This window comes from Cyanistes caeruleus, chromosome 9 (assembly GCF_971803275.1).
Source record: "Cyanistes caeruleus chromosome 9, bCyaCae1.hap1.1, whole genome shotgun sequence".
NCBI classification, from domain to species: Eukaryota; Metazoa; Chordata; class Aves; order Passeriformes; family Paridae; genus Cyanistes; species Cyanistes caeruleus.
Window position 1 is genome coordinate 13346015 of NC_141709.1, and position 24310 is coordinate 13370324.

The 24310-nt window shown below is 38.8% G+C and overlaps 1 protein-coding gene across 14 annotated transcripts; it reads right to left on the bottom strand.

Annotated features, from left to right (window-relative positions):
- Positions 1 to 515: 515 nt before the first annotated feature.
- On the bottom strand, positions 516 to 24260 carry DDX59 (DEAD-box helicase 59). 14 transcript variants are annotated; one of them, XR_015290387.1, is made up of 10 exons: positions 24172 to 24260; positions 6217 to 7039; positions 4925 to 5092; positions 4266 to 4355; positions 3614 to 3865; positions 3298 to 3450; positions 2686 to 2814; positions 1997 to 2181; positions 1828 to 1896; positions 516 to 987 (listed from the first exon to the last, which is right to left on the bottom strand). XR_015290387.1 is itself a non-coding variant. In XM_086901689.1 (8 exons), the coding sequence occupies exons 2-8, from the start codon at positions 7027 to 7029 to the stop codon at positions 724 to 726; spliced, it is 1869 nt and encodes a 622-aa protein (XP_086757815.1). In that variant the 5' UTR covers positions 7030 to 7039; positions 24172 to 24260; the 3' UTR covers positions 516 to 723. The 14 variants fall into 14 exon arrangements, 6 of the variants coding, with proteins under 6 accessions (XP_086757815.1, XP_086757817.1, XP_086757818.1 ...); XR_015290383.1 differs by lacking the exon at positions 24172 to 24260 and adding an exon at positions 8081 to 8409 and having other exon boundaries at positions 1630 to 1896; XR_002866284.2 differs by lacking the exon at positions 24172 to 24260 and adding an exon at positions 8081 to 8400.
- Positions 24261 to 24310: the final 50 nt, after the last annotated feature.

A 24310-nucleotide genomic window follows, 5' to 3' on the forward strand; every position in this document is an offset into this window, starting at 1 on the left:
TTTGATTTCATGATTGTTGAACACAGTTTGTAGAATTTTGGTACAGCAGGGGTGCCCATGCTTCTAAATATACCAGTGCCTAAACTCGTCCACAGGAGAGCGACACAAAAACATTTTATATGCAGGAGTGGATTATTCCAAATTACACAGAAAAATCAACAAATTCCATCTCTAAAGACGACATAATTTTGATTAAATAAAATCAAAATTACAGGTTTTATCTTATTCCTCTTCCATGAAGTTACACACAACTAGTAACAAACTATTTCTGGTACTGCAAACTGCTTCAGCAGAACTTCCAGCTGGTCCACAAGTACTAATGGAGAAACTAAATTTTCAGTACTATTTACAAGCAAAACTTGTATGTATGTTCTTAAGAAACCCCAAGAGAGCATACTGAGGACTTGTAGAAACATTCCCAGTGGAAGACTTTATTTAAGCTAACAGGAAGAGATTTTCAGAGGCTAATCTGCCACTCATTTCTTTTTCTTGCCAGCAAGACCACAGACTACTGGTTTTGAAAGAGTTCCAGAATACTTTTACTAGGTACTACAGTAATTCAAGCACACAATAGTCTGTATTTCAAGATAAAATTATACTTAAAGGAGACTTCTTAAAAAAAGGTACAAATTTCATTCAAAAATGCAATATACAAGGCAACATTTCATATTTATTTTTAATCATACCTTTACTGTAATTACATAATATATAAATATGCCTTTATTACCTCTGAGAATTATTTTTGTTGTGTTTTTTAATAATGTCCATAATATTATCTCCTGTTACAAGGCTGTTCTGTAACTGTTTAAGTCTCTGTTGTTCCCTTCTCTTCTGGTCATGCAGATATGGGGAATTAAGCAGCTGTGGGGGGAGAATGGTGCCTGTGGGTTTTACTCTCTTCACAACATCCCAAAAGAGCTTCTTGCTGTTGTTATTGATAAAAGTAATTGCAGTTCCACTGTGACCCAATCTCCCTGCTCTTCCAACCTGAAAAAGCATAAATTCATTCTAAGTTAACAATATTAAATGGAAGTCCTTCAAATAGTCTTAGCAGTTTATTTTTTTGTTACGAAACAGCAAATAAACCTAAGTGACAGGGCCAAATCTCTCCCATCCTCTAAGCACAAAGGTACTTACAATAAACTTCCTAAATTCAGGATATGTTGATCTGAAGCTGTAACTGAAATGCATTTAAAGTTATGACTTATGTGACTTACCAGAAATCCAATATTGATACTGAGGTATGAGGTACAGAGTATGGGCAAAGGCTTACAGTAAATCTGATCCAAACAAAAGGGCTCAAAAAATACTGTAGAGGTGCCAAATGCTTATACTTCATATCAAGCACAATATGTGCCAGCATGGCCATAAAAATGCCCTTTACTTTCAGTGTTCTAGTAAATTTAAATTATTTACCAGTATTATCTAAGCTGCTTGAACAAATTAGAAAAGAATCTACAAAGACTCTCTATTTAGGAACACCTAACATGTTAATATTGGTATCATTTTGATGCTAGGGAAGACCATTTTTATCTACTTAAAACATGCTTGAAATTTTAGCAGAAAGATAATTAAAAACAGAGGGGAATACTGCAGTTAATAACACAGGGTACTTGAGGAGTCCATTACAGTGGATAACTTCCAGAGGGGCTCCTCATCTGATCAGAACAAGGTTTACTTCAAAGTCAGATCAGTTCCCTCTTGTTTCAAGAGTTTGAAGCACAAAAATCCCATCATCCCTCTGGCCTCTTCCACTGCCTGACCCCTCTTGCTGTGTAAATCCTTTCTCCCTGCTATGAGGCCACAATTTCCCTTGCAGGAAGTTACAATTGCTGGCTCTTGTCCTTTCCCTGGGCATCTTCAAGGACAGTCTGGCTCTGTCTTCTCTGTAATCACCTAAATGGAAGACAGCAATTAAGTCTCTAGTGCAGCCCAAACAAGCCCAGTTGCCTCAGCCTGTCCTAAAGTGTCACGTGTGCCAGCCCCCTGACTTCACCTGGACTGCCTCCAGTTTGCTGCCTTTTCCCATGGCTGATGTTCTCAGGACTGCACACAGTAGCATTGTGTCTTCCTCATGCCGCAAAGAGGGCAAGAATGAGTTCTCTTGATGTGCCAGCTAAATTAGGCCTGGGGACTTTGCACACAAGTGCACACACACGTGCAACTCACAGATCATCTTTTCTAAAGCAGGAAATGCACAGAGAAAAAAATCAGAGGAGATGCTTGACTAGAAAGAGGGGAAGAAATCAAGTTCATGACTGCTTTCCTGACTATTACTGCATATCCCACACTGAGGATGAGCTGTACCTGCAAGAGGGGCATTTGGCCTTTCTTCACACAATTAAAAAAGGGTAAATTTTGTTTTCTATAGATGCAAAATGATACAAGACAGTTCAAAACAGAAAGAATAACACTGCAAAAGTAAGCGATTTAAAGACACTCTTCTAGGTTTTAGTGATATACTATATTATACTATATTATAGAAGATAATAGGAACAGTACTCTAGATTTGAGAAATTTATGTAAGAGACTTACAGAAGAAATATCCAGCACTGTTTTTCCCTTTCCTATGAAAAAATATTCTGAAGAGGAAAATGATCTTTTTGTTTACATTTAAATTTCCACAGGTGCATGCCATATTTCAATACACTTTTCAAATAAAGCATTAACAATTTGTTTATTTACCTGGTGTACATATTCATCCATACTTGAAGGCATATCAAAATTCACCACCAGTTTGACATTAACAAGGTCAAGCCCTCGTCCAAGGACTCCAGTACTTACTATAACTTCATACTTCTCTTGAAGTAATCCCTGGTAAGGAAGGAACAAACCAAAATTAATTCTTTTATCCTTATTTGTATTTTGAACCTCTTCAAGCATAGGTTAACAGCTAGTTATTTGGAGTAAGAACACGGCCAGTGGGATTATTCTATTTTACAAGAGAGAATGGCTCTCTGTATTCTCGATTTAAACAGGAATATAATTCAGAGAGATAACCAAAGAGAGATCAAACCCACAATTTAAATTCCAAAAATTATCAGTTACAGTTAAATGCTTATTTAAGTTCCCATTTCAAATAATCTGGGAAAGTCTCTGTATTTATCTACATTTAAAATAGCATTATTATCTACAGTTTTGCTTAGTCCTGTCTGTCTCTCATCTCCCCCAGCAATACCTCAGGTATTACTGCAGAAAAGCAGTCAATTATGACTTCAATCATTCAAATGAAGCCACATATGAAAAAAAGGCCATTTGAAATCTACCAGAACACCCTTAAATTGAGCAGGCACAAACCTGTAATATGTCTGTTCTTTCCATCTGAGACTTTTCAGAATGCATAGCTGCGCACTGTAATCCCGTAATCTTATGAACAGCATCACTCAGAAGATCTGCTCCTAGTTTACAGTCCACAAACACCAACACTGGAGGCTTGAAGAGCTTCTTATCCTGTAAAATTAAACAGTTTCTTTAAAAAGGGATTACAGCCATTGGCTGCTCATCATCAGCATGGGTTCAACTTTTCCTGATCATGAGATGAGAACCTGACAGAGATGTGGAAAGATATGGATCATTTTATAAATTGCTCTTATGAGAAAAATACTAAACTTACATTTAGTATTTCAAACAGTTTTTTCTTTTTAGATGGTTCTTCTACCCACAAGATAATTTGCCGAACATTAGAACATGGCAGATTCTTCTCTCCAATTGTTATTCTGACAAAACTGTGCAGAAGCTGATTTGCCAAGTGCTCAATGCCCACTGGAATCGTGGCTGACACCAGTATGGTTTGATGATCATGAGAGATGTCTTCCAAAATATCCAATACTTGCTGCTGGAAACCCATTTTTAGCATGGTGTCCACCTAAATGAAAAATATTAGATTTGTACCACATTTTTTCCAGGAACAGCAGGAATTAACTTAAATTGACAGAAGAACCATAATGTAACATACAACAATCCAAATGCAGGGTTTTCCAAATGCAATTTATAGTCAGAAGAAGAGGTAAGTGTGAAAATTAAAAACAAATGGCTCACACTCCTCTAACAGTATTATCCTATCAGGTACCTAAATCTTTACAGCAATAGAACATCTGTTATTTAAACACATTTCAAATTGTGTCAAAAAATAAAACTGTCTCCTAAGGAATATACTGTATTTTTATAACAGACACTCTATTTGTTTAGTAAGTGAGACCAGCCACTCACATTATTCTTCCAGGATCTCTGTATAGGTAATAGAGATGTGATAAATAAAAACTTACTTCATCCACCACTACAATTCTTATGCCATGCAGTTGAACAGAACTTTGCTTTAAAATCTCAAGAAGTCTTCCAGGTGTTGCTATTATCACCTAAAAAAAAAAAAAAAAAAAAAAAAAGAGGAAAAAACCCCACAGGAGTAAGAATTTCCATGAAAGGAAAGAGGGCCATCCTGGAAAAACCATAAAATTCCATAACATACATAACAATGGCAGTAATAATTGAAATTACTTGCATTTAAGCAAGTCATAAAACTTCTAGAAAACTTATGACACCCTAAGAGGAAATGGACCTTTTAAAACTCTAATGGAAGTGTCTGAGTTACAAGCAATAAAATCTGCATGAAAAACAAACTTTTTCCTCTCAATTACAACTCTTTGTGTAAAATACTGGCATATTTCAGTCTTTGAAAGCATGAAAGCAAATATCCCACATGAAACTTTTTAAAAACAAACAAAAAAAGCTATTAGATGTTTAATCAGAAGTGAAAAAGTTTTTAAAAAATTGTGTAACTGTACAATTTTCAGGAGGTAACAAATATTTCAGTAGTTTAGACTTAGGAAAAAGCCATCTTTGTGTGTTGATAGGTATTATCAGTTCACATGTCTCTTTTCTGTCAATGTGATGACAACGTGGCTCTCCACACTCAGTCAGTGCTCACCTTCACACTCTGCTTGAGCCGGTGCAGCTGCGGGGGCAGGGGCAGACCCCCCACCAACAGAACTGTCCTCATGTTGGGTAACCCAGCCATCAGCTCCTTCGCTTGCCTCTCGATCTGAATTGCCAACTCCCTCGTTGGTGCCAAAATAAGGGCAGATGGAGTTTCTGTCTGGAAAGGAGAGGAAAATCTGATAAATGTGGAATTGCTTATTATTTAGATAAAAAGCTTTCAAATTTCCCAAAGTAATCTTTTACATTAAAAATAATTTTAAGCAGCAAAATAAAATTATCTCTCAATATATACATTAACTTGTCCAGTACGCTGAAGATGAAGAATGGGAAAGATTGTGTACAGATGCATTTTTCATTGAGAATCCAACTCTGCACATGTTACTATAAACATACATCTGTCCTGCATACTTTAATGATAATCAGGAGGACCCACTGGAGTGGTTTTTTCCTACCTACTTCTATATAATGCTTTTGTTCTTAAACTAGAGTTCAGGAGTTACTAGAGTACTTTAAAGAATAAAAGAGTTACTTAAATAATCTTTCAATTAGTCATTTGAAAAACTTTACACATGCTTTGTGTATATACATTCAATAAGGTATCTAAACAGTGCAAAGCATCACTAGAATCATGTCCAAAATTCTCAAAAATATTTTTATGCATCTCTTTTTGAATAAAACCCATAAAGCAAATCACAGTTCTGAACCGCATACAAGGTACAGAATACTATTTGCCACTGCTTCTAATAATACGTTCATGTCTTTACAAAGCAGCAATTTTCTTAATTCTTTTTCCACATTTTAAAAGTGCAGTTTCTGTAACTAGAGGATTTCAGATTTTTTTTTTATCCCAAATTCCTGTAATTACTTGACAGTCAACCAAATATATTCCAAGAGAAATTACTCTGTGAAGTTATACAAATTTCAACAAATCTCTTTGAGCCATTTGATATATGAAGATACAGGAAGAACGTACAGAGGGCCTGGAATTATTTTCACTTTCTATTCTAAGTCATTTAGGAAGTTTACCACAGAATTTAATTAACTTTTATCAACAAGCAGGAACTGTGTAGTAGGTAATATTGACAGAGTTTCATCTCCTGACCAAAGTGAAAAAACATTCAATTTAGTTAAAAATAATCAGCATCTCCCCACTTCAACAACCAAATGCTTGATTAATCAAAAGTCAAATAAATCACTGAATGTTAATGAAAAACACCGCAACCACATTCTCCATTACACTGGGAATCCAACAGACAATCCAACTATCTGAAGTTTCCTTACCTCTTTCAAAACCTTCATAATAACAGGAAGCAGGAAAGCTGCAGTTTTTCCAGAGCCCGTGTCAGCACTAGCCAGAATATCCCTCCCTAATAGTCCAACAGGGATCATTTGCATTTGGATGGGAGTTGGGACTTCATAGCCAGAGTTCTTTAAATTATTGTTTAAAGCTTCAGGAAAACCACAGTGTTCAAACTCTACAATAGGTCTTGGAACTTGCTGGCCCTGGACAGCAATACCTAGCTGGAGTTTAAGGTTCTCAACCTGCTCATCTTGCAAACCTAAAATAAAGGAATGATCTTTGTAGAAGTAAGGTGTATTAAGCAGGTGAGCTTCTGCTTGAGAATCTGTGGGTTGATCAGATGTTAGCTGTTTTTCCTTTGTTTGAGCTTGTAGAAGGTGCTTGGCTTTACATTCCAAACTACAAACATCTTCATCTGTTTTATCGCAGATATACTCCCCATAGCGGCCACACACAACACACACAGGTTCTCCAGGCTCTGCCCAGCGCTGGGATTTGCTGAAGGATTTTATGGGTTCTTCCAAAGAGCCATCATCCTCAGTATTTTGGCTGTCCTTTCTCAGTGGTATTTGAGCAACACCAAGGTCTGCAGCTGCAGGTTCTGTGTGTTCTTTCACAATTTCACTTGAACTGTCTGTTGAAGCAGAAGTTTCTGTTCTAACTGACTTACAGTCCTGGAATTCTGTGGTCTCCTCTAGCAAAAATCCTTCAGAAGACAGTTTATTTTTCTTAGCTGTACAACTTTTGTCCCCATCAGCAGTCCTCTTGACTTTAACAGATCTTGGTAAAAACATGCTTCATACACTAGAAAGAAAATGGTTACAGTTGTTAGATACTACTACTATCGAAAAAGGTACATTTTACTGCTACCACTAAAAAAAAAAAAAAAGTCTAGCAAATATTGGCAAACACAGAAACCAGCACTCAATCCCTGAAAAGATCTAGAATCTGTCTTTTTTAAATATTATCTCGATCGTAACAATGTTGATGCAAATGTCAAGAAGCATTTTAAAATAACAACGGAAGCACTGAACAATATAGAGATCTATCTACAGTTAATTGCCGCTATCAGGCCTTTGCAGCTGAGTAAAAACTCTTTACACAGTGTGGAAATTTATCCGTTTGGCAATTCAGTCATATTTAAATCCTTGGACAATTCACCTATTTATAAGATGAAACCACAGATGCAAGCATTCTTCTAAGCTGTGGGGAAAACCCCAACCAACTGAAACCAAATAAATCAATCAATTCTGGAAAGGATGTAAAATTCAATACAGGATCCATTCAAGATCACTCCTTTTGTGCACTTTTTAAAGTCCACTTAAAATTATAAGGCTGCAAACTTTGGAGATTTGTTTAGAGTCCAGCTCTGTTTGTTCACGGTGTCCAGAAACAAGCAAAGACTTACACAATCAATTTGCCAAATATACACTTTATATACAAATTAAGTGCTCAAAAATAATCATCTTTTATATTCTGAAACTTCCAGTATTGGCCTCCAAAAGTATACGATATCCTCACCAATCCTTTGCTATCGTACAATCAGTAAAAAAGTAAACAAAATATGGCAATCTTATGCTGAATAAATTGTACCGTGCCTACCAGTTTCTATGAACTTCTTCTCACACAAGTTTTTTAAAAATACACCAAGGTATGTCTGTGTGCACAGACAGCCGTGTTTGTGTAACTGGGAGCAGTCCCGAGGTCGCGGCAGCAGCGCCGGCCCGCAGAGCTCCGCGGGGGGACCGCGGGTGCCGGGGGCCGCTGCTCCGCCGTGTTTCCGGACCACAAGACAAGTATCACCATTTAATTTTTCGCGCCCAATAAGAATCTCCCACAACGAACCTGTCTGCAAGCTCAGCTGCCTCTCAGGTGAGGGGAGCGCTCACTCGAGTGAACGGGCTGACGGACGCACTGCTAGGGAGGGGCCTGCAAGGACCCCGGGCAGCACCACAGCCTCTCCCAGCCCTACTGTCCGGCAAGCGGTACCCACCCCACGGGAGAACAAGGCAGCCGGGGCCTTTTCCGCCCGACAGGAGACTCCGTGGGCGGAGTCCGGCACCGGCCCCCCCCGCCTCACGAACCGCTGCTGCCGGGCCGCCCGCCGCCTCCCGCACAAAATGGCGGCGGCCGCTCCCGCCCACAGCCCCGGCGGGCAGGACAGCGGCGCGGGCGGGTCCCACGGCCGGGGCCGCCGGGCCTGCGCGCTCCGCCGGGCGGGGGCGGCCGCGGCTACCGGAGCTGCTGCCGCTGGGCTCGGCCTGCGTGCGGGCCCGCAGGCGCGGTTGTTGCCCACTAAAATCGCATCCGTTGCCCAGTGTGCAACAAGGCAATAATTACGCACTCGAGAGAGACACTGATTACTTATCTCAGAGTTGTGCAAGCTTGGGTGCGCGGTGGTATTCCACAAATCAAGCACGTCAATTATCAAAACTTTTTATTATTTATACATTCTAGCCGACAAAGAAATTAGTGTTCATTGGCTACAAGTTACATGGTTCGCTTATTTATCAGAATTCTGTCTTCTGTTGCTAATGATTCCCTCACTTCTCGTGCTAATTAGTCTGCATGCTCATTCTTTCTCTTTTGAGTTGGTGGGCCATGAGTCGTGGTTGTGATCTCCCCCTGCCACAATTACCTTTCACCCAGTCGGAGCTGACTCAGCACAGTTGCTGTGTTGTCTTCATTAGTTTCTTCCTTATCTTGGGAATTCTGGTGACTCCTCCATTCCTGCAAATCCTGCATTCTTTGTGTCCAGTATCAGTGGATATTCTTCTTCCCAGTTTTTGCCAACCTCCCCATAGGTCTGAGGTCAGTGTAACATGTCAAGTCCTAAATTGTCAAAAGGTACTTCCCCCAACAAGTAATTTGTTTTTCTAACACCTGGACATCACTTAGGACTTGCTTGTTAGCTGTTCTTTGTTTCATGGATTAAATTTCCCTTCTTGTTGATTAGGCTTGAACGTATACAAAGATCAAACAAAGAACAATCTTTCTTTTGAAAACTACGTATTCCACATTTTGCAACACTGGCTCTGCTAAGGGGCATTCCAGCACTCCTGCAGTTACAGCCCAAGTTGATCCTACAGACACAGATGCTACAGATACACACATTTGTACATGAGGAAAACATTCCTGCAGCACACAACAGAGCCAAAAGGTACACAAGAGAAAAGTCCTGTACATGCCCCAACCTGCTATGATAGGCACAGTGACACAACTATTCATGTATTTTAAACTAAGTTATTACTTTCAACAATAAATAAGCATATTTGCGCTATATTACAAAGCATGAGAACACAGAATTTATCACATTTCACTACAGGGCAGAAAACACTTTCAGACTTACGGACAACCTGTGCTTTGCAAGACAGCCCAGATGCAACTGTTGCCCCAGACAAACCCAAGTTCATGGAAGAGTACTGGGTTTGTATGTGTATCCTCTGAGAAGGCTGATGGTTTTAGCTGCTTGGCTGTTGTGAATGGGTGGTCACTGCTACTCCCTTGCTCTCCAAGGACTCCTGTCACCAGAAGGAGATCAGTCAACTGGTCCTGGGTACTTCCTTACAACATCAAGACCTATCATAGGTGGTGTCACTATATCTGTACAGATCCAGGGTTGGAGCACGTGCAGGAGGACCAGAGTATCTCCAGTATAAAAGTATACCCTATGACCATAAATTAGTTGGTGCATGGCAAAGATATCCTGCAGGGAGCTCTCTTGGTCGATGTACTCCCAGGCACTCCTGATGCCCTAAACCTTACCTCCTCCCTCTACTCTAACATTAATCCCATTAACCTGAAAGCATCCATATTGATACGGAATTCCATTTCTGCCTCATCACTTTTGTTGGTGACTACCACCATCACCATTTCTTGCTGAAGAGAAAATCATATCTCCTAACAGCCCCTTTGGAAACACAATTTAATGGCAGTCCAGAGGACCGGTCAGAGGAGCCGGTGATTGGTGGGTAAAAACACAGACAAAGCTGGGGGCTTTCAAGCAGCTGCCTGCAGCATTCTGTAACATTCAAGTCCAGTCACATCTGAAACATGGTCTATCTTAAATGACCCTGCACTTCTCTTCAGTAGTTTGCTACAACAGTAGCAATTCAAAGTGCGAATAGAGGCGTTCGTTCTCTCCGGGATATTTAATTAACTGGTAGAATTAAAAAGATTATTGAACATTTGGAAACTGGGCATCACTAGAGTGAAAAACAGTCAGCCACCTTCCTACCCACACTCCATACATTCCTGTGAAAATCCCCACCTTCCTCTGATTCAGCCTCCATCATTCCCCTTTGTTTGCACTAACTTTCTTTCCTTCATTTTCCCTTCCTAACAGAACCAAATTTCCTTTTCTTACTTGCATTTTTACAAGGTCATTTCCTGGAATTCAAAACATCAGTGGCTAAACAAAGACCAGTATTCCAGCAATATTTAATATGCTATGAGATGTTTCATAACCTATACAGTCCATGCACCAAAATGCAAATATCCTATATGTATCAGCTTTTTCTATTTTTTTCAGTGTGTAACAGCAGTAAGAAAAAACAAAGTTACTTCGTAGGAAATTCTCATTTTGAGTGAGAAAGACTACAGATGAGATTGAAAAAAGTTTTAGAAAAGGACTCTAAGGATATTCAGAGACATGAAAGGGCTTCCATGCAAGAAACAGCTATGTAGACTCAACAGTCTGAAAAACAGATGATGACTAATAACAGGTAACAATAGAACTACTGTACCTTGAGTGGCTCATATAGGCTGGACAGCTCTCGATAGTTCATTATTTCTTCCAACAAAAACTGGAACATCCTTTTTAAAAAGTGCTCACCACTGAAAAGTAGTGCAAGTTCCCACTGAATGTAGTAGGCTATTCTTTATTTACATTGAGAAGTTAATCAGTATAGATGTAACAAAACGTCTCCTGAAACAGATACTGTACTTTGTGACCTCACTGAATAAGTATTTTTTTCCTGGAATAAAGCATAAACATTCTAGTTCAGTCACTTGCCTAAGTTTTCTTTCAGAATGATGAAATATATAAGAGTAAGTGCCTTGGTGAATTTAATTCCCATCCTCTCAGCTCTTGATGCTGCTAATCAGATCTGAGGTGAATGACATTTTAATAGGATTTTTGAATTTCAATGTTTGTACCTTTAGAGTACATGAAATGTCCCAGACAAGATGCTCTCAGATATGCTGAAGGGGTTTGTCTTCATATGTTTCCTCCTAAAAACTAGTTAGTTCAAGCACTGGCGGAATAAAGGTGGATTTAAGTCCTGCTAGAAAACCATGAGCAGTTATGGACAGTAATTTTTGTCATTCTGGACAATTTATCTGTTATAAAGGAAAGTGCTAAGGTTTCCAAGGCAGTAGGGTAGCATTTGTATTTTGTATGATTACATTGTTATTTTAGTGAGGCAGTAAAACACCAAGACTTTACAGTATTCCCATCTTGCCTACACTTATGTGTACAATAGCTTCTCAGGGAGGTATCATGTACTGTTATTAGAAACCCCTGCACAAATATAGTCCTTATATAATTAAAGTGTCTACTTCAGAGTAACTTCTAAAGTCAATATTAGGAGCTACAGAAATGTAACAACACACACACAACCCCATGTGTACAAAAGGACTAATACATACTGATAGATTTACTACATAAATATACAGCAACAGACTATTTCAACGTTATGCAAATTTCAGAATAACAAAATTTGATTAAAAGCTGAAAGAAATAATGAAAATCATAACAAATAGATTATTAATAGTAAGTATCCCACTTTTTGGTCTATTTTAAATTATATCACGACTTTTTCACTCAAGGTTTATATATCAAATATACAGGAAGTATTCCTGCCCTCAGTTTATCAGGCATTTGCCCTATAATGTCTCACAACCTTTCTTTTGAAGCGTGAATCAACCTTTCCCATCACTTGCAAATAATAAATTATTCAGTAAAACATGACTGGATTAAAGCAGGAGACTGAAATCCCTGTACTCCCAGGCTCAGTAAATCCTTAAGAAACAGGCATTCCATGTACTAATTCAGTATCACAAGCATTGCAAGGAGCTGCCTGAGTGCACCATCCACCTCAGTTCCCCACAGCGATACTGCCCCAGAGTGACTCTGTTAATTCCAACCTGAATCAAATTATCCCAGAACCAAACCTCTGCACAAACCTCTCCACATCTCTGGCAGGCAAGGTATTCTCAAGTTCCACACAGGAATCTGAGGAACAGATAAAACCATCCCAAAGGGTAACTGTCCAAAACATTTTAATACAGAGCATTTTAAGTTTCCTTTGTAGCCAAAATATCTTCACACAATGTTTGAATTTCCCACCTTGAGCTCCCAGCATATACAAATCTGCTGAGAATGGACTCAAACTGGAGTCCAACCAGCACCTCGTGCATCACTCCCTCCAGTGGCAAGTGCCAGGACTGATAGATCTGACAATTAAAATGTCTAAAATCACATCAAGAGGAACAGTTTTCTGTAAATTATTAATTCTTTTAAATATCTCAATGTATATCCCATGTTACATTATTCTAAACTATGGAATTCCAGAGCCTTATTGTTCAATAACACTATAATGAATGAAGAACATTAAGTTTATGAAGATGTCAATTAAAAAATAAAAAATTATTCCCTGGGGTCGTTTGTTTATTTTTTTTTCAAGTGTGCCACACTTGAATACATATAATTGGAGTTAAGAAAATATCCACTGCTTGGGTGGAAAGGAGGAAGAATGTCTTTCCATTCAGGAGGGATGGAAGCCACAGAATGTTTACTTGGGGATTGGTGCCTATGTCTGCTCCACCTGATACCATAATACTAAATATTGTTCTATTGTTTAAATATTGTTCTAATATTGTTTTAATGTTTCGGGATTTTGAAGGCATTCAGCAGATTTTTCAGTACATACTCAACTGCAGCTCTAACCCAAAGCGTATTTAATGAATAGTTCTTAAATTGAAGGAACCAGTGACTCAATTACTCCACTGGTTTCTGAATTACAGCTTTAAAGGAACCACACAGGAAAAATACAGATAATCTAAAAACAAATAGTGGTGGCTAATAATTAACTAGATAATTCATATTCATACAAAATGTCCTGATTTTGTACAAGTATTGCATGCAGTGTACTTATTCTGAGGCCTAGGTTTTCTAATTTTATTTAATCTAAACAAGCAAACCCTACAGTTTTTTAAAGTAAATCATCAGTAAAAAAAGATTTGAACTCTTGGTTTGAAGTGCTACATTCTAAAGAAACACTGGCCAACATTAGGTCTCTGCAGAAATCCATGGTAAAATTTGAATTTTAAAAATAATCTACTTAAATCTGAATTCTTAAAGCATATAACTAAGGAGGTATAAATTTATTTGTTTTTAAAGAAAAAGAAAAAAAACACAAATAACAGCAATCCTGCCCTGAAGCTTCAGCATTAAATGCCACTAGTCCATAGGGAAATAACTCTATAGGGCGATTCATTAAAAAAATATGAATATAATTAATGTATGTGGTTACATGCTCAAATACTGCATATAATATTTACTTTGAAAACTGATGGACTCCCTAATTCAGTATCACCATACTGTTAGCACAGCTATAAAAATTACTGACTGCAATTACCAATCTTTGTGTACAAGATAGTTAGCTTCTTGCAATGAAAAGGAATGATTTTAGGGTATGAGAATTGTTTTAACTAATTTAAACCTACAAACCTGTGTTAGGTCTCTGAGACTGAGAGAACAAGGATTTGATCAAAAGGTTGAAAACACAATTGCCAGATTCCAGGGACTTTAGTAGGCAGCGAACTATAACCCAGATTGTTATACTGTTAATGAAATTAACAGGATTAAATAAATCTTGAAATAGAATGTAATTAGAATTAAGAATTAAAAATTCTCTCCTTTTGTGTTAATCTCTTTCTCTTTCTGAGAGGATATATTTTTGTTCCAATAAGTCTGTTTGGAGGCAAAAGAGATTGGCCTCTATTCTAACAGTAATATTCACACAAAACACACTTACTGCAAGTAAACCCTTTTCTCCCCCCTCCTTTGGGGTCTCACGCAAAAGGATGGGAGAGAAAAAAAGAGATTCCACAAGAGACAACAGGAACCATCAAGTTCCAGCTCCTGGACTTTCTGCCAGCACTGGGCTTGGATCCAGGTCTCAAAAGTTTCCTTGATGACAGCCTTTACCACTCCTCCAAGTGAGTTTCTGTTGAGCTCTAGCCTATAGATTTTTGCAGTTCTCAGACATCACTCTTTGTGTAAAGAGTATTAAATACAGTCTTAATAGTGTAATTAAAAAATACACCTTGTTGATATTTTTTTTTTTCTACAAGATAGAAAATCTTTTTCATGCTGCAGGGCTCAGATATTAATTTTGCAGACCTGTGGCATACCTGGCACTAATTTCACTAGCACAGGACTTTGTCAGGTGCTATAGAAGGTATTGTACATGACTACTAAGCAAAATAGAGGATACAAGACCCGTGGCTTAGTTACCAAACAAAGTTACAACTGTGGTTATAAGTTTTTCTGAAAGGATTGTAATGCAATAGAAATGTATGGTCACCAGGAGGGCCATTTATCCATGACGTTTTTTAACAAAAAAGTTAAGTACAAGATGTCTTTAGTTTTGAAAGGCAAAACACTTTTTTAATTGCACACTCAAGGATCACAGACCACTAAAGTGAGATCAACAGGTTTGTCCTTCTGAAACTGTTACTTTCCTAAACTTTGTGAGAACATGCAGACAATGCATTAGCTCAGCTTGATAAAGCACAATGGCTATTAAAAAACAAAAGCAAACCTGAAAAATGCAACATATTTCTCACTATCATCCTTGAATGACTGCTCCCCATGCTTTTTATTAGGAAGATTCAAAGATGCCAGTAACCTTACAGCTGGTGACTGTAATAGCAGAGAGTAACAAGACAGAAATAATGAATGCCTCCTTGTTAAGCAGTGTTGTTTGTGCTGTTCCAAGAGAGATCTGCCAAGAACTTTTCATGCAAACCTTATTTTTCTGGGATCTGTAACTTGGCGGCAAAAAATTCCAGCATGATACCCAGTTCAAAAGAACTCATATTACAAGTTTTAAAATACATTTTTGAGTTTAGGAACAAATTAAATGTACACTAAATAAGATAAACACTTTGGAACTTCATGTGTTTTTTATTTTCTTTATTGAAAGAAAATTTGTGGTTATCAAGTTTACACCCCAAATCATTTTATGTTTTCTAACCCTCAGGTATTAAATAAGTCTGAAGTACTGCAGTGTGAAAGGAAACTTTGTGCTGTCTGGTCAAGATTTCACTGACGTGTATTTTCTTTTTAAGGAAGACTGTATGAAATATATATGAAACACTCCTTATTCTATCTGCCAAACAATTCAGTGGAATAAATCTTCGCTAATTCTTAATACAACTCAGCTGACCTGGGTATAATGCCAGGTTGTGAAAAAAACTTGCTATTTAACATTTAGCTCAGAATTTCAATGTGAAATTATGTCATGTTGTTTTTGTTTTGTTTTTGAACAAATTGTTCAAAGCTCTGAGCCACACAGAAGTCCAATTTCAGTGTACCCATTTCTTTTTTGCCTCTTGAGCCATTACAACCAGGTAATTTTGTAGAGTTTCTGGCCAAAGCAATATTCTTTCCTGTGGTAACTAGGAAGACATACAGAAATCAGATTTCAGGCAAAAACAGATTTCAGCCCAAGCTAAGGAAGCTTTCTAAGAGGTAGTAGCCAGGTGTCAAGAAACAAGAAGGCTAGGATAGTTGCCCAAGTAGTGGAAAGGAAGCAGTGGCTTAGGCTTACACATATGAGGAATAAACATCCCAGCAATTCAAAACTAAAGAAGATTAATCAAAACATACAAATACCATCAATATCAGTAAATTATAAACTTTTCTTAATATGTATGGTGTGGTCATTTCAAAGGAAACACTAGAAGGAATAGGGCCAGAAAAAAACAAGGGACAGAGTATCTTAAAAAAGTTTCTGCTGATTTTCCTAACTTGTGTTTTCTCCCCTAGATCACATTATCCCCCAAAATATCTCTACCTGCCTTACAGTTCAAGACAAATCAAAACTACCAAAGTCTATGAAACCACAGTTCCTCTGAGATTATTTGCAATTCAGCAAATATGATGGGTGTATAAAGACATTACCCTTTCTGGACAGTTTGCATGAACTAGAACTTGGAGCAAAAAGGCAAGGTTGCCAAAAGGCTTCTGTCTTACTGACACTGCCTGCTCTGCAAGGAGCCACAAAAGGAGTCAGTGGTTACAGGAGGGTGTTTGCTCTGGGAAGCATGACATGCCACCCTTTAATGATTAAAGAGCCAGCAGAAACACAGACACACTATCTCCATACAGATGGCTCCTAACTTTCTGCTGGTACACAAGGAACCTGTTCTCTAGCAGCAGTGAGGATATTTCTGTGGGACTGGGCTCTCTTAAAAAACAAAATCAGAGTGATATAGTAATCAAAGCCTTTTTTTGTTACCCTTTGCCTAATCTTACAATATATAAAACCTTTATTATTCTCGTTCTGAACTAAAATGGTCCATCAGTTTGTTCAGCACTTGCACCATGGTATCCTTGTCTTTGACTAGAAGTAATATGGCATGCTACAACATAAACAGCATGTGGGTTGGGCTTTTTTCCTGCTTCTACTGAACTGTTCAATCTCCAGTTCATCTCTTTACCCAAAAAAGTCAAGTAGTATTCCTAATTATACCAGTACAATACCACTTAAGACCTTGGTGGTAAAAGAGAATAAAACACGTCTGTGTGCCCTCTACCTTGAACATGCTTTCTTACTGAGACTGTTTTTGTTTCCCCAATACTTTTGGTTACCATGACTTACTGCTTTTCCCACTTCTTAAAGTGCAGACTACCAGCTGCAACAGAGACTTTCAAGTACCCCATTTCAACAGTTACCCAAAGCATAACAAAATAGTCATCTGAACAAGCTGGATCTGTATCACACACTGGCACATTGCAGTGAAATCTGTTCTGTTGCCCTACATTCTCCAATCTGGCAATTGCTTCATTTCTGTTAAGAACAAATTAAAAAGGAGGAAAGAGTTTGACACGAACACAGAGACCTGCCAGATCAAAGAGAATAGGTATAAACCCCAGCAAGATTCCCTCCTTGTATAAAATCTCCAGGTGTTACTTTTGCTGTTGAATGGAATGAAACTAGCTAGTGCCTGCTAGCATCCTCTCCCCCAGACTGATTCTCCACTTCTTTAGCAAGTTATCATCCATATGGACTGAACTGTGGCTGTCAAAACTAACCCTGGACTTTCTGACTGTGCTGAAGTGGGCTCCCACTGTCTGTCTTAGCCTGCTTCCAGGGCAGTGGCCATCACAACTGGGGCTCACACACGCCCTGAAAAGCAAGGTCAGGGCCTCCATATTCATATTCAACCACATATTCAATCACACTGGTGATCAAAGAGAAAGCTCTGTTTCCAGCACCCATGAAGATGATGAACATTTCTCTTCTTTGTACCAACGAGTGGAACTGTGACTGCTCCCTGCCCATGTGAGATAGCAGAGATAACACTCCAGGCTTTAAAGGAGCCATGTATATTATAGAGCAAGAATACCACAGGATGACAGAATAACCAGAGAGATGTGTAAACTTTTGTACTTAATCTCTCTTTTGAAACTTTCTACAAAAAAGAAACCACCCATGTTTTCTTCTTCAAGTACAAATAAACTGCATGATGCCTTTAATCCAGAAAACCAATTATATATACACTTATATTTAATTGTGTCTGTAGCACCAGTGATTTCAAATGGGAGCAACACATAGGATTAACCTAAACTTTTTTAAAAAAAATCCTTGTTGGAGCCAAGATTTTATTGGTATATATATATATATATATACACACACACAGACATTTGGTTTAAGGCTAGTATTAAAATAATAGTTGTTCTTTCCATGTTTCTAATATATATTAAAATTGGGGAAGTATTTAAATCAAATTGTTCTGCACATGGCTTAAACATCCCATACATTTTTCTATCTTGAATGTGTTTTCAAATGAATAATAAGGCAAACACCCTGTAAAGCTACTCAGAAAGTATTATAAACAAATTAAATTATGCCAAAAGATAATTAAATGAAACAGAGTTCTATATACTCAGGTTGTGATAACCTTACTATGCATGCATAAATGGTTACAATAAAAATTTTTGATATACACTTTCCATGGCTGATTTTTAAACACTTACCAGCAATGGACACCTGCTCTCTAAGCTAATAAAATAATTCCTCAATAACATGCAGTTTCTTGGTAATTTATGGGAAATGGAAACTTCCTAAAGTATCAGTAAAAATCTGGATTATGATGTTTCAAAGACATTAAAAAAAAAAAAAACCTTCATCAGATAGTCTTCTATGCTATTCTTTTGCTTTCCCTTCCTCATTCACCTTCATTACCACCCCTTTGAAAAAAAAAGAATTTCACTGCAATGAAATGATACCAGAAATTTACTGTTCAAACACAGCATTCTCTGCTCTGTACTGCTGCTCTCATTCAGACACACATGAGCTTCAGTGAAAACTGGAAGCAGGGCCAAAACATGAGAAACTGAAGTCTATTCATGCTCTTCTAATAAATGATGTATATGGTCAAAACAAATGAGCTTTTATGAATGTTCAGATCTATCTTCACATGTGGAAGCAGCACAATAAAAGCCAGTCATGGCACGAAGAAGTACACAATTTTGTATTCACTCTCATTCAGACTTAGTGAAAAAGTCTTACTAGTTGATTTAAACTCCTTTACTTGAACGTACAGTTTGAAAACTAGAGTCATGTCCATTTTCCTCTAAACTGTATGCAAATAAAGCATTACCTAACAACAATAATAAGATAGTGCTTTATTTTTGTACAAAGTATTTTTCTGAATTCAAGTTTCCCACTATACATTGATTTACAGTGCAGCTAAACCATTTAAAAATTATATTCATTAAAAATCACCCTCAGAATTTTCCTTAGAAAACACGTCAGGCACTAAGTGGTCACAAAGATATACTGCAGATCTTTCACTTAATGAAAGAGGGCAGGATCTTTTCCATATGTTTTAAAATTTAAAGTAAAAAGTACAAGTTATAGCATGGTATTTTTTTTCTTCACAGACAATCTGGCAATGGTGGAATGTCAAGAAGAAGAAAGCCCTGGAATTAGGTAGTATTGTACAGTATATGTGGGAAGACAGCTCATCTAAACCCCCTAAAACAAGAGCAATTCCACCAGATGAGAACACAAAAGAAGCCAGTGTGGAAATCAAATTTTGAAAATTAGAAGCAAATTTTAAAATCTCAGAAAAGAAGACACCAAAGAAACTAGAGAAGAAGAAAAAACAAACCAACCAGTCCTGAGTGTTGAGGGAGATTAGAGGTTTTGCCACAGATCTGTTGCCTGGTTGGTGACCCAGTGAAACTGGGAGGAGAAGATGTAGATTTATTTTTTTTTTTATCCCTTTGCAGAGCTACATTAGGTCAAAGCCAGGTTGCGGAAATAAAACCAGTAGTGTCTAAGTATTAAGAGAAGTGGTACCACACTTGATTGCCATTGAGCGGCTTTTTGGTTGTGCAGATTTCAGTAGCAGTAATGAGCTAAAGTAGCTATTACTCCAATTTTTCTTCTTTTAGTTTTAATTGTATCAAAAATCACAGACGATTCAAGTAAAATGTTATACAAACCTTTATTTTCCCTTTGCCTCATGACTACTAGAATGCATAAAGTTGGTAAACAGTTTTCTTCCCTCAGCACTTTCTGATTACAAACCAATAAAAGAATTTGAGACAGTAATTATGTAACTGTTCTTGTCCTTTTGTATTATCCTGAAACAGGAAGAACACATTCCCTTCCAAAATCATGCTCTGACAAAACTCCTAGCTTGCAGAAATTACATATGTGCATGTTAGTAATAATGGCACAGAACTTCAGTCATTCAGACAATCATTCACTAGATTATCACAGAATAGCCTGGATTGGATGGGACCTTAAAGATCACCTAGTTTTAAGAAAAGTGTTTTTAAGAGCTACCAGCTCTGCTCAGCTTCTTTGTCATTAAGAACAGTTTCCCAGGGAATCTCATTCACTAACTCCTAAACAACTAGAAGTTTGTTCTTTCAAAATTTGGGGTCCTGACTTAGCTCCTTACCAGGCTCACAATGCTCACAAACTCCACCAGGGAGTGGTCACTGCTGTCCAGGCTGCCACCAATCTTAACCTCTCTAATGAGCTCATCTGCACTGTTAAGCACCAGCTCCCATAATCCTTCTCTTCTGGTTGGTTCATGTAATGCCTGGACCAAAAAAATGTCTCTCAACACTCCAGGAGTCTCCTAGATTGCTTATAGCCAGACGGATTGCTATTTAAAAATATAATTTCTTAACTCTTACAGTTTAACCGCTATCTAGAAATAAATATATTTAATAAAATATCATGGTTTAAGAGGCTTGAGTATATATAATTCCATTTCATAAATCATCCTTAGGCTGTAATAACCTCACACAATGATTTATAGATTACCTGTTTAACCTCATGTATGTAACACAAAACTCGCTGAAGTCAACAAGCACATTCCTCAGGGATCCCATTGGGACATGACAGGTTTTTGGTTTGTATATTGACAGTCTGACAGCACCACATCATGTCATGCATGCAGCCTCACTGCAGAGATTACAGGCCACAGGGTGCACCTCTCCCCTCAGCCAAACAACTTCTATCATGACTGATATCCTCTAAACTCAGGAAAACAGATGGGATCATCTTAATTAGGCAAATTTGATAACAGCAATTAAAGATAATATGCCCACAGTGTTATTCCAAGTCTGTTTCCAACCTCAAAACTGAAGCATTACTCAGCAGAATAGTTGCTGTGAACTGCTGTGTTTGTGGATTTGCCCTAATACAACCAGCTAATCTGAAGTGGGAATGTCTTTACTATCCTCCATAGGTAGCCTAATAAACTGGCTGTTCACTAGCACCCAGTCTGGCTACAGACAGTGAACTGCAAAAAAAGTCATGGTATTTCTAATTTAAAACATTTTCCTTTGCCTTATGATCAAGTGTTGTGAAGGAAGAAACCATGCATGAAATGTTATTTCAGATTGAACACTGTAATCTAGTGCTAGCCTGAAATTAAGTCTACAAGCTCCTACTCTACACATAGCCTCTTCAGAAGCTAAGTGAATCTTAAAACAAGTGAAAAAAAAAATGTATGAAATTGTTAGTCAGGGCTCGTTCCACTATCTCTCAAGGTTAGAACTATTACCAACAACTGCCATCCACACCATTATTCACAGCTTCATGGTCATATTGGTTCCTGTTGCCTGATGCTCACTACAGGCTTGTACACCCACTGTGAAAATGGCCAGACACATGACAGTGAACAGTCAGGCTTATGATGTAATGACAGGATAAAACTAGTCAAGTGGGATGCTAATTTGGGGTAGAGGGAGAGGAAAGGAAGGGAGAAAGAAGGTTAAAAAAAATAAATCTGTGAGATGCTTGTTTTAATATTTTGTCTTTCTGCTTGGAATGAACGCTAAAGTACAAAACACTGTGCAGCAGAAAGACTGTGTACAGGATATCACTATTTAAAATAGTTCAAGATGTATAAAACAGGATCAGAGGAGAAAGGGATTCAGTTTTCTCATTCAGTTTTCCCATTTATTTACTCTGAGCAATTAGAGCAGATTTTAATCATTTTCCATTTTGGCTGTTGAATATCTTTGACAATGCAATAAGCAAGATGACATTTTGGCATGTTTGCAAAAGTAGAAGAACTGGCACAGGATCTCCAGAAACCAGTGGTGATGTCTTCTTTTGCACTTATTTATATTAGATTTTATATTCATGCATTCACTTTTAAGTAAGTACTAAGTACTAAGCAAGTGAAACCCCCCCTTTTATTGCAGCTTTTTTAGATTTTGTTTTTGACTGAACAGGTTTCATCAGCACAAATGCTGCACCCACAAAACAGTCCATTATAGCTAAATGGCCCTACAGTTTTTCTAAACATGTTTTCCCATAGGCTGATCTAATTTTGAGGTATTTTCTCAGGCATACAAGAAACAAATGAACTGGGATCTGGAACATAGTTTATTTTTTTTTTTTCTTATTCGCTCTAATCATTTGAGGGTTTAAAGCTTATGAATTTCAGGTGCTTGTTATTAAATATGCAGGAAGAATTAAAATAATTTTCTGTTGGCAGTATATAAAATAGTTAAAATAATGTGAAGTGTCTAATGTAACTTATTTCCAAAGTATGCATATAAAAATAATTCAGAAAAATGTGCAAATATTAATTGTTGAAAACTAAGCATAAAGCTAAAATTAAGCATTAGCTAAAACTACGCATATAGCATTTTTTAATAGAGAACATTTTCTAAGTGCACCTATATGTTAACTTGGTAGTATTATTACTATTTCTGCTGCAGAGGATCTGCTGAGAATTTCAGTCCTTAGCCTGCTAAAGCAAGGATTTCTCAACTTCCATCCTCCCCTCTGTTCTGCTGAGTACTGCCCACAGCAGCTCCTTTTGTAGCTAGGTATGGACCAGTTAGGAGTGGTATGCATGACAGTATGGGAATCCCATCCCAGGGAGTGTATGGACAATACTCAGCAACAATTTCTTCAAATGTTGACTTCCATAACCCTTTCATTTACTCATTACTAATAAATATAGATAAGAGTCAGTAAAACTGTAAAGCACTGTTGCCTCATAACCATGATGTTTGTCTCACTGTGCACCTGAAGTGCTAGAAGCACACAGAGCCACACAGCAATGGAAAAAGAAGCACACATAGCCACACAGCAATGGAAAAATCTCTGTGTAGATCAATTCACAGTCCACTTGAAACACTAAGAAATAACAGTCTGGCCAGAATATTATTTGAAATCTCACAGTGTCGTGCTAAGACTCTGTCTAATTATTCTTTAGGGGAAGAAGGGCAGACTTAGACATTACCCCAAACCATATATACATTTTTATCTACACATATATATGCAGATATACATATATGTGCATACATACAATAACAATATATTCACAGTAACCTACAATAACTATTTGCTGCCAAAACGTGGAGATTCCTACCCGCTGTCGCCGCGGGTCACCCGATGACACAGTGACCGTGCCAAGGGAGGCAGAGCCTCCCGCCAGCCTCCCCTCACCAACACGGCCGCACCCTCAGACCCGCGCTCGGAGACAACCCATCCAGTTCTGCTGGAGTCATTAATCACGCAGTTACTGCTTCCTACCGTGACTAATGCTTCCCTCCACGCAGCCCACTGCTTAAGTGATTCAGCAAGCTCCCAAAAACAGCCCAGGTACTTATGAGCAAGGAGATGGTCTCCAGGGCAAATCACTACTCCTGCTGCTATTACAGGGATTACGTGACCAGGCCCTGAAACATTTTAAGGCTTTGTCATTTTTCTACCCGAGTATTCTCGAAGTTATATATAGAACCGATTTAAAATAGGAGGAACAAATGCACGGGGTGGGATGTTCAGCCCGCCTCCTCAGCAGCGCTCCGTGCTTCAGCCACCGCGACCCGGCCCGCCGGGCTCCCCTGCGTCCAGGCGGCTCCTCAGCCCCCCTTACAGGCGAGACACGCGGGGCTGATCCCGACCTTCCCCGACGACACCACAGCGGGCCCGTCCGGCCACGCTGTGGAGAGCAGCGACGCCGGGGCGGGTGGACCCGCGGCCGAGGGACACCGCCCTTTACCAGCCTTTCCCAGCACCGCCGGCGCCCCCTGACCGAGGGAAACACTCCCCCCCCTTCCTCCCGCTGCCGCCGGGGTAAGGCTGGGCCGGGCCGGGCCTGGCCTGGCCTGTCCGCGCTCCCGAGGCCGCCCCACCCGAGGCCGGACCCACCTCGAGCGACCCCGCCTGACGCGGCGCCCGCAGCCCCCGTGGGGAGGGGGCGGCCCGGGCCCGCCCCGGCGCTTCCCCTCGGGCTCCCGCCCCGCCCGGGCGGGGAGGCGCTGGCGGCACATGCGCAGCCGCCTTCGCC

Excerpts from the sequence above, each read along its gene's own strand:
- DDX59 (XM_086901689.1), bottom strand. The coding sequence starts at position 7,029 with ATGTTTTTACCAAGATCTGTTAAAGTCAAGAGGACTGCTGATGGGGAC. Across the intron at positions 5,093-6,216 it reads TTATGAAGGTTTTGAAAGAG|ACAGAAACTCCATCTGCCCT; the intron begins GTAAGGAAACTT and ends TCTCCTTTCCAG. Across the intron at positions 988-2,685 it reads TGGATGAATATGTACACCAG|GTTGGAAGAGCAGGGAGATT; the intron begins GTAAATAAACAA and ends ATGCTTTTTCAG.